General features: G+C 41.4%; 1 protein-coding gene across 1 annotated transcript; it reads left to right on the top strand.

Annotated features, from left to right (window-relative positions):
• The first annotated feature begins 1811 nt into the window (after positions 1-1811).
• On the top strand, positions 1812-4923 carry LOC137890675 (P2Y purinoceptor 4-like). The gene is made up of 2 exons (XM_068734837.1): positions 1812-2056; positions 2809-4923. The coding sequence occupies exon 2, from the start codon at positions 2844-2846 to the stop codon at positions 3912-3914; it is 1071 nt and encodes a 356-aa protein (XP_068590938.1). The 5' UTR covers positions 1812-2056; positions 2809-2843; the 3' UTR covers positions 3915-4923.
• The last annotated feature ends 5062 nt before the right edge of the window (positions 4924-9985 follow it).

Below are 9985 nucleotides of genomic sequence, written 5' to 3'. Positions count from 1 at the left end.
AACTTAACTTCCAAATGCTGCAAGGATTTATCTGGCGTTGAGCTTTTGAAATTTACAAGAAGTCAGTCTATCTCAATGTAGATCATAAAAAGGTAATTCCAACCAAATGTGTTTATAGTCTTTGGGCTATTGGAGTGGATACAATCTTGTTTGCGGCCGTGGGTCAATCAAACTACTATAGCTTTTAGTAACTTATTAAGAGACCGCCTCATCTCACCTCAGTTTATCATCTGACCCACACACAACATTGCTCATCCTGCCCTCTTTTAATTTGTTTATGATCAGACTTTATAATTCCACACCTTATGTGAATCTTACAGGAAAGCCTGAGATGACAAAGATTACTGAAGAGGCGGACCTGTGGATCCCTCACAGCTCCAGGGAGCAAACGTTGCCTTTTATAACAGCTGTACTGTACAGCTGTGCAAATATTAACTTCTATAACATTTCAGCATTGAGTGTCATTAAGTGTTGTCATGGGGATCAGTCTCACTCACTCATCCCCATAGGGCAGCAACAAAGTCCGTCCAATTCCTTCTGCCTTTGGTCCAGTTCTCTATGATCTTACAGCCCTGTTGGTGGAGTTGGAGTTCCTCATCTGTCGCCCTGCGTCATGTTATTCGGGGCTTCCTTTTGCCTTGTGTGGTCCACCTGTGTCTCTTTAGTATGGAGTGTTTGTCATCAAGGGGTGGCTTTGACTTAGGGATAGAGCGGCCTTTCACTAACCAGAAGGCCGTTGGTTTGAACCCTGGCCCCTGCAGTCTACATGTCGAAGTGCCCTTGGGCAAGATACTGAAACCAAAATATGTGCGTGTGAATGTTTAACAGGTGAAAACTTGTCTGGTAGCTTCTGCCACCGGTCTATGAATGTGTGTGGGTGTAAATAGGTGATTGCTGGCTTGTGTGGTAAAGCACACTTTTGGTGTCTTACCGATCACACTGAGAGGTCGGTGAGATCAGAAAAGCGTTGTATAAATACAGTTAATTTATCATTCACCATATTTCACTGGGTGAGTTTTAGGAGGTTATTACAGTAGATGGGCTTTGGCCAGATCCTACTTATGCATAATGTTTGAAAGGTGGTTAGTTTGAGTGTCCTGTCCTGTTTTTTTTTTCCAGCATTCTGCTGTTGGTGCACTGATGGGCATGACTCTGGTTTTACTGTCCTTAATCACCTGTCCTTTTTTTTTTTTCTTTTCTTGCAAATGCGTGTACATATATGTGAGAGGAGATCAAGGTCTTCAGTGGTCCAACAGAGGGTCCATCAAATCTTCTTGCCTTGGCCAGTCTAGCTTGAACAATAGTGCTGACACCGCACATCCTTTGGCAGACTCCAGATTATACAACAAAGCTGGTGTTTCTTTCTCCCACGGTGCAGAAAAAAAGCCATTGAACTATTGGACCATGTTCACTTAAAGGGAGAGGATGCCGTAAGCTTCTTATGATCTTCCAGAAGCTGTCGAGGTTGTCAGATTCAATGAGACACATAATACCAATGGTGGAACACATACTCACATATATTACTTAATATAAATATATAACCATATATAATAAAAATGGATACATATATCAGTATTCCCCTCATAGTTAGTCAGTGTTAGAGAGCTGGTTCTTCATTGTATCAAGTATTATGTGTTGTATGACTTATTCCATAGTATTGCATTATTGTAATGAGCACATCTCTGTGCTCGGTGTTAATGAGCTCTGGTAGCAGTTTCACGTGGTTCACCAAAGTGACTTACACTCTGAGGATTGTTTTATGGGGCGGCAGTTTTGTCCACTCAGCAGTGAGACTTCCCATTTCAGTCCTCCGGTGTAGGAAGCTCTCCGTGTTCTCCTGCGCTCAGTGCTGACTGTCTCTGCCGCGCGCTGCCATGGACTCCAACCACTCGACGCTCACTGCAAAATAACTTTGTTGTGCGTATCTAATGTGCGCCGGCTGGAGTGAGCGGAGCAGCAACCGGATCTCGGCTGCAAAAAGTTAAGACGACTTTCTCGGTGACGACGGGGATCAAGAGCCGCTCATCAACGCTGTTTTTCGGATTCGGTTTTTCTGGTGAGTAGACGCAGTGTCCCGATAACTCTGCTTTTATGTTCGTGTGAGCGACGACAACGATGTTTAACATGTGTGGAAACCAACAGTGGTGCAAAGTGTTATTGCTTATTTCCACTTTATACCTCAACTCCTCCATACATCAGAGTGAAACAGTTTAGCCAACTTTCTACTGCACCACATTCCTTTTAAAGCTATGTAATGCATAGTTACTTAAATGAAGCATTATTACAACAGTTACTATTGCAGTTAAAATAGCTCCACCTTGAGCACCTACAGCTTACATGCATCTATAATAATAATAACCCAATAATATAGTGTATATAGTATTCATATAGCAGTCTGAAAGGGTTCTTTCTGCAGTGACTAGTTTTACTTTTTGATACTTTTAAGTATATATTTCTGATAGTAGTATAATACATTTTTACACTGTGGCACTACTTTTACTTCTCATTCCACCACTGTTAAACACAGACTACGAAAACAAAATGTGTGACTCTTAATGAAAAAGTGAAAAATGGCTTTCAACAGAGAGCCCATGGTGACATTATTAGTCGTCCAACCAGCAGTCCGAAACCCAAAGAGATTCAGTTTATAATCATATAAAACAGAGAGAAGCAGCAATTATATTTGTGTGTTATTGCAGATTCATTTCTGTCAATTGACTCATCAGTTAATCCACTAATATTTTTAGTTTTAGTAAATCTAAGTGTGTTAAAAGGGTTCATATCTCCGTGTTTGTTCCTCCTTCAAAGGTTCGGTCACCTGCTGGCTTGAAAGTTGCATCACTATGGAACCGGTCATCAGCAGCCCCGACGAGCACAACCAGTCGACGACGTACATCACCGTCTTCAACTCTAGCTGTCGCTTTGACGAGGAGTTCAAATACATCCTGCTACCCTTGTCGTACAGTCTGGTGTTTGTGGTCGGCCTGGTGCTCAACGCCACAGCTCTGTGGTTGTTCTTGAAGATGCGTCCGTGGAACCCCAGCACGGTCTTCATGTTCCACCTCGCCCTGTCCGACTTCCTGTACGTGCTCTCCCTGCCCACCCTCATCTACTACTACGCCAACCGCAGTCACTGGCCTTTTGGAGTGGCCGCCTGCAAAATAGTGCGTTTCCTCTTCTATGCCAACCTCTACTGCAGCATCCTCTTTCTCACCTGCATCAGTGTGCACCGCTATCTGGGCATCTGCCACCCGATCAAGGCGCTGACCAAGGTGAAGTCCCGCCATGCCCACCTGGTGTGCGGCATGGTGTGGGCCGTGGTGAGCGTGTGCCTGGTGCCCAACCTCATCTTCGTCACCACCTCCAGGAGGGACAATGACACCCTGTGCCACGACACAACCAGCCAGGAGGCCTTCAAGGAGTACGTGGACTACAGCTCTGTCGTCATGGTGCTCCTGTTTGGCATCCCGTTCCTGGTCATTGTGGCGTGCTACTGCTTGATGGCGCGGACCCTGTGCCGACCCAGACGGGGCTTATCTTCCAGCCAGCAGGGCGCCGCCTCGCGTCAGAAGTCCATCAAGCTCATCGTCGTGGTGTTGGTGGTGTTTGCGGTGAGCTTCGTCCCATTTCACGTCACTCGGACGCTCTACTACACCGCCCGTGTGTTACGCCTTAAATGTGAATTCCTCAACATTGTCAACTTTACTTACAAGATCACCAGGCCGCTGGCGAGCATCAACAGCTGTATTGACCCAATTCTGTATTTCCTGGCTGGGGATCACTACCGGTCCAAAATGATGTCTGCTCTGAAGGGAAACAGACAGACGACAAGCAGCCAACCACCTGAACAGGCGCAAACACAGCTGAGCAACAACCATGGCATCGCGCTGATCTATAAGAACCCAGCCCTTTAAGCCAATGAAGATTTTCAGAGACAGCAGGAAATATATTGCAGAATGCTACAGTAATGAAGATGTATTAAATATGTCAGCTCCAGGCTATCATTTCTAATAGCACATTCAGAAGCACCTGGTTTATTATATTTTTTTGCACTGACAGCAGGTTTGGCAGAGAATCAGTGTACTGTAGCATTCACTCACAGTAGATGCCTTCACTCCATCAAACTTCTGTAATGCATATAGATGTTTTCAATTCCCAATTACACCAAACTCAAGTCGAAAGAGAAACTTTAAGCTACTGTACTCTGTTCTTCTTTGCGATCAATGCAGAAGAATTGTTTGGCTTTCAAATTGTTGGAACAGAATCTGAGACACCTGGGTAAAAGAGTTTGACGCAAGGCGGTCGAAGGTGCATTGAAGTAATTCATAGAATATTTAGTCAGTGGATTGTTGTCATCGATCAGACACTCATTGATCCAAATATTCAAGTTCATATCCAATCAAAGATGACAAACTGCCTCGCTATTGTGTCAGAAATGAGGTAATTATGAGGCAATCCTTCCTGTTGTATCAACAATGTCCGCAGCTACAGCCAGTGCAGCTCCGGATCCCAGCTGTTTTTGTCCTTCAACTTTCACAGCTGTCGTTTGCTCAACCGTGGAGAGAAGCAAAGAGGCTGCTCTGGAAAAGAGGGATATTTTCAAACCACCCACGCCTCAGTAGTGGGATCGGGGATTTTTTCTTTTTACCCTTTTACCTTTGGGATTGATACTTGGAATTTAAAGCCCCTTTTTCTAACAGCAATTTAGGTTGAACTCCTTGATGTTTTTTCCAGGATGTGAAAGCAGTGTTGGAAAGTTTTACTAAATGCTACAGAGCACTTGTCCCTCCCCCCTCCAATGCTGGAGCAGATAAAGCTCTGTGGGTCATGTGGTTCTGGTGTTATTGAGTACGAGCGCTATCTTTGAAGATGTTTTTGTAAATACTGTTTGGTATGTGTCATAAAGTTTTACATCATGAGTAACTGGTGTTTACTGTCTGTTACGTATTATCAGCCGATTATGCAATGTGAAAAATCCAGCCACGATATCATTAAGCTCCAATTGCTTAGTCAACTCAGCCGCATGAAAAGAGCGATGTCAAGTAATGAAATTCTGTCATTTGTGTAAACTGCACAACACTTGTTCAGCCACACTGAAACTAGCTCCACTTGCTGTGATCTGAATAGATGGAGTGATTTGGATGTGAAAGCAGAGTGTGTGACTAACACATCAATAACAACAATATTTTTCAGTGGATGAAAGATAAAGAGATAAGATAAGATAAATAGCAGAGCCTCAAACACGATCATTTTCACTGAAGTCACTTTAAAATGAAAAAAAGCTTCAGTACTTCCACAATGTGTGACAAGATCTAATGTACAAGTGATATTAGCTCATTCCAGTGCTTCTTTGCAGCTACGTGATGCTTGCTTATTCACGGCTAAAACTCCACATTTTTTATGAATAGGTCTAAAATGTCCATGTAAATCTATATGCATCCTTTTAATCACATAATCCAAACAAATGGCCTGCCTCATGTGGTATCTTTTGGAAACGTCGGGGGTTCTGACAGGAATTTAACACACAAGTTATGACCAACCCATGGGAAAGTTGTTTGAAGAGGCTAAACTTCATGTCATTAAAGCTATCAATAAAGAGATATAGCATATTCATGTAAGATGTCCAATAGAATAATAACAGTAGTGCAGTGGTACCCAGTAAGGCAAGGCAAGTTTATTTGTATAGCACATTTCAACAACAAGGTAATTCAAAGTGCTTCACACAAAACCATTAAAAACATCAAACCATAAGGCAAAAGAAAAGGAGATTTAAAAACAATTAAGAACATTGATTGAAACATTAAAAACTCATTAAAACACTAAAAAGCTAAAAAATAGAATGATAGTTGCAGTACAGTTTAAGAAATAAAATACAGTAGTAGTAAAATGTAGGAAATTGATTAATATCCTTGAATCTGGTTCAATTAAAGGCAGCAGAAAACATAAAAAGTCTTCAGTCTTGATTTAGAGGAGCTGAGGGTCTCTGCAGACCTGCAGCTTTCTGGGACTTTGTTCCAGATATGTGGAGCAGAAGAACTGAACTCTGCTTCTCCATGTTTAGCTCTGACTCTGGGAACAGAAAGTAGACCGGTCCCAGACGACCTAAGTGGTCGGGATGGTTCATAGGGTAGCAGCAGATCACAGATGTATTTTGGCCCTGAACCATTCAGTGCTTTATAAACCAACAGCAGGATTTTAAAGTCAATTCTTTGTTGGACAGGAAGCCAGTGCAAATACCTCAGAACTGGAGTAATGTGATCCACTTTCTTGGTCTTAGTGAGGACTCAAGCTGCAGCTTTCTGATTGACTTTTCACAGAGACCTGTAAACACACCGTTACAGTAGTCGAGTCTACTGAAGATAAATCCATAAATCCTCTAATCCTTGATATATTCTTCAGGTGATAGTAGGCTGCTTTTGTAATTGTCTTGATATGGCTGTTCAATCCATAACTACACCTAGATTTATGTCTTGGTTTGTGTTTTTTTTTAATGTCAGTGATTGAAGCTGAGCGCTGACTTAGTAGTGATCTTATGGCTTATAATAATAATGTTGTAATAATGATAATAATTATAGTCTAAATGACAATTGGTTTGAAATATTTCTCCATTGTCTATAATATACAACCATAATTGGTCACAAACAGATAATCAGCACTGCTAGTCACTTCTCAGACTCTTTCTATGTTAACTCTCACCAGCAGGCCTACAAACAGTCTCTCTACGGTCCACCACATCTCTCCGCATGTACGAGAGAAACTGATAAAGGTGACATTAAGTTGCTAATACGAAACGTGATATAATTGTCAATAATGGAAAAAAAAATCCAAGGTTTCAAACTGTTTGCTAAGAAGTCAGCTCTGTGTGCTCTTCTCAACATTTGACCTCAGTTTCACTGTGTGGTGATGCAGGTCATTCCCTCCCGTGATGTAAGCTTATGAGCGCCCCCCTGTGGTGACACGTTGACAGGAAGTTGCACTCAGCAGCAGACCATGGAGCTCAACGACCCAGGTGAAGAAGTTAGAAAAGTTGTTGCAGGTAAACTTCTCGTCATTTTTTGAAAGAAATCACATTTTCGTGTGTGCACGGTGCTCTGTGGGCATTTCGGCCCTCAGCGCTGTCTAACAGACAAATAACGAGGCCAGAAGAAGGTGACACACATTAACGCCACAAACACGGTGATGTGGTCATGACATTAAACCTGCTAAGCTGCCGAGAAAACGTTCTCAAGCGAGCGTTTCACATTATAACCTCAGCCTGGAAACACAAACCTGCAGCAGAGGCTGACGACCTGCTTTTGGTTTCAACTCTGGCGGATGCAAACGTTCACGTAAAGACACTTTTATTTTTTGTGTGTGATCATATCTGCAGCGAGCTTCTGGGCTCGGTCTCCTCGGTGACACCAAGCAGGATGTGTCTTTGCAAGATCCCTTTGCAGAGCAGGTGTCAACACAGTGCAGAAGAGGGTCAAAGTGGAGGGCGAACCTAATTAAAATACATAGAAAAGCAGAGAAATCCTGTTATTGCAAAGTATTTTGTTTGTTTGTTACTTACAGAATAACCCATGTGATCTGTTCGGTGCATTGTGCAAACGAGTTGATGAAATGATCTCTCTGGGCAAATTGCTTCCTCTCAGTTTCTATTGTTGACCTGCTTTTCTGCCCTTATGATGAAAGTTTGGTGGTCTTGAAATTATCCTTGAAGGATGAAAAGAGGATTTGAATTAGATTTAATAGAATTGAGCTAAATTACATCTTTTAGTGATTTTTCATGTTTTTGTGTCACGCTGAATGCTGAGCCACATGTCCCCTCTCTCTAAGTTCTGAAAAATCTCCCTCTGCTGAAACAGTTTAATAACCACTCGGGTAAACTGAAGACGCGTCGCCATTAGGCTGATTTTCTGCAGTCGCTTGATGTTTCTTTGACTCCTGACCGCTGTAATATTTTGTGATTTAGAAATCTTCGTCTCGTCCGTCACGTGTATGTGTCTGGTTGCCCTTTAGGTGGGATAGTTTCATGAAGTCACAAATATTCATCTAAATAATTGAAATGATGACGTCACGCTGCCAGGATATGTTGGTGACTGTGTGAGCACAAGTGTGTGCGTTGTGTGGTCTGATTAGAAACATTGCTTTATGAATCTGGAGAAACGACGTTCCCTTGAAACTACTCAATGCTTTAAGATACTGGGAAATAGTTTATTTACTCACTGACCTAATTATCAAATATTGAAAAGTGAAACATTGCAGATGAACTTCACTTTAATAACAAATGCTGTCGAAGTGTCCCTGAGCAAGACACTGAACCCCTAACTGCTCCCCGGGCGCCTGTCATGGGCAGCCCATGCTCCCACAGGGATGGGTCAAATGCAGAGAAAAATGTCCCCTTCCGGGATGAATATAGTGTATAAAATAAATAAATACAAAATACAAATATGTGCTTTTCGTTTGGTGCAATATGTTATCCAGCAGGATTTTTAATAACTACTATTATTTTACTGTAATGCTTCATTTTATTAGGTTTTAAGATTGTGTAGAACAAGTCCGGGTTATATGTCACCATAGCCCCTCTCGACGCCTGTAAGACAGCAACAAGGGTAAATCGCCCTGGCTATGACTGACGTGTTAGTGTACTAAATGTGTTGGCGTTTAGGGAAAACGCATATGAAGCAATAAATGGCCGAGTCTGTCGTTTACACTGACACTGAGACCCGTTAATGAGGTACACATTCATTTTTTTAATTTTAGGACGGAGATATTTGATCTTAATTAGTAAATGTAACGGAGCCCTGTCGCTTTAATTGTGACAAAGCAGTAGTATTAATGCGTTTACAATTATTTTACTATTATTGCCCCAGACAACAACTTATCGAAAACCACATAAAAAATATAAACATAAATAATTTAATATACTTATTAATTTTATATTAGCTGAATAAATCCCTCTATTTTAATGAACCCAAATAACCACGTCAAAATGATCACATTTAAAAATACCAAAATAATGCACCATGGGATAGATTCTGTTCGTCCTGTAAAACATCTCAACCAGTTGCAGACGTTTCGATAAAACGAGAAAGATTTGACGTGCTTATTTAGATCTGTGTGCGTCTATTCTCCAGCTTTACTTGAGTTAGTTACAATACTTTTTTTTTTTCTTCTTCCCCTAATCGACCAGCTTGCAGACATCACCACTGAACAAGACACTTGATGTCCTCGGGCAGTGAACATGTCTGTGCTCAAGGACGCTGTGGATAGCGAGTGCAATCAATGACCGGATTCACGGCATGAGAAGCACGTTTTTCTTTGGTTTTTTTTTTGTATTCTTATCGAAATAGACTATAGAAAAAAACAACCTGTCTGTGAGCAGCGCGTTTCAGACTGCTGAGAGAAGTCAGCTCCATGCATCCATCATTATTAAATGACAGAGTAGCCATGTCTTATGCTGCAGTATACTTTTAAAAAGCTTTCCATCAGATTACAGTTTTCATACTACCAAAAATCCAAAAACGTAAAGCAATTGCAGCTGATTTATTGAGGACATAAACATATTTTGGACGGTTTAAGCCCTCTTGTTTTAGAGCTATTTCATCTGAGAGGATGAATACAGGTTTTCCAAGAGAAAACTGAATGATTATAATCTCACATGTCAACTACTTAAACAGAGTCAAGGAAAATACAAAACATTCCATCATCAAAATATAAAATGTAAACTCAAGTATAGAAATATTTGCGTTTGATTGTGAGGACATATTTCTGTCGGTACATCTAAACTTAAATACATTTGGTATTGATTGTGAGATACACCCACACCTCGGCCTAAAGTGATGCATTTGTTGAGCCTTGAACATTTTTTTCTGCTTTTTTTTTTTTTTTTTTTTTCCTTCTGTTGTTTGTCAAATTATAAGGCAGAGACGAGGGATTTCAAGGATTTCCAATTTAATCGAAGAGGCTGAGAGTGGAGTGGAAGAGTGACACACGGAGGAGA

Source organism: Cebidichthys violaceus, unplaced genomic scaffold (assembly GCF_023349555.1).
Source record: "Cebidichthys violaceus isolate CVI_PGR_0920_01 unplaced genomic scaffold, fCebVio1.0.p SCAF_679, whole genome shotgun sequence".
Taxonomy (NCBI): domain Eukaryota; kingdom Metazoa; phylum Chordata; class Actinopteri; order Perciformes; family Stichaeidae; genus Cebidichthys; species Cebidichthys violaceus.
The sequence above is the reverse complement of the archived record's forward strand: the minus strand, read 5'-3'. Positions and strand labels throughout refer to the sequence as shown.

What these genes read in the sequence shown, in the direction of transcription:
- LOC137890675 (XM_068734837.1), top strand. Translation starts at nt 2,844, where the DNA reads ATGGAACCGGTCATCAGCAGCCCCGACGAGCACAACCAGTCGACGACG.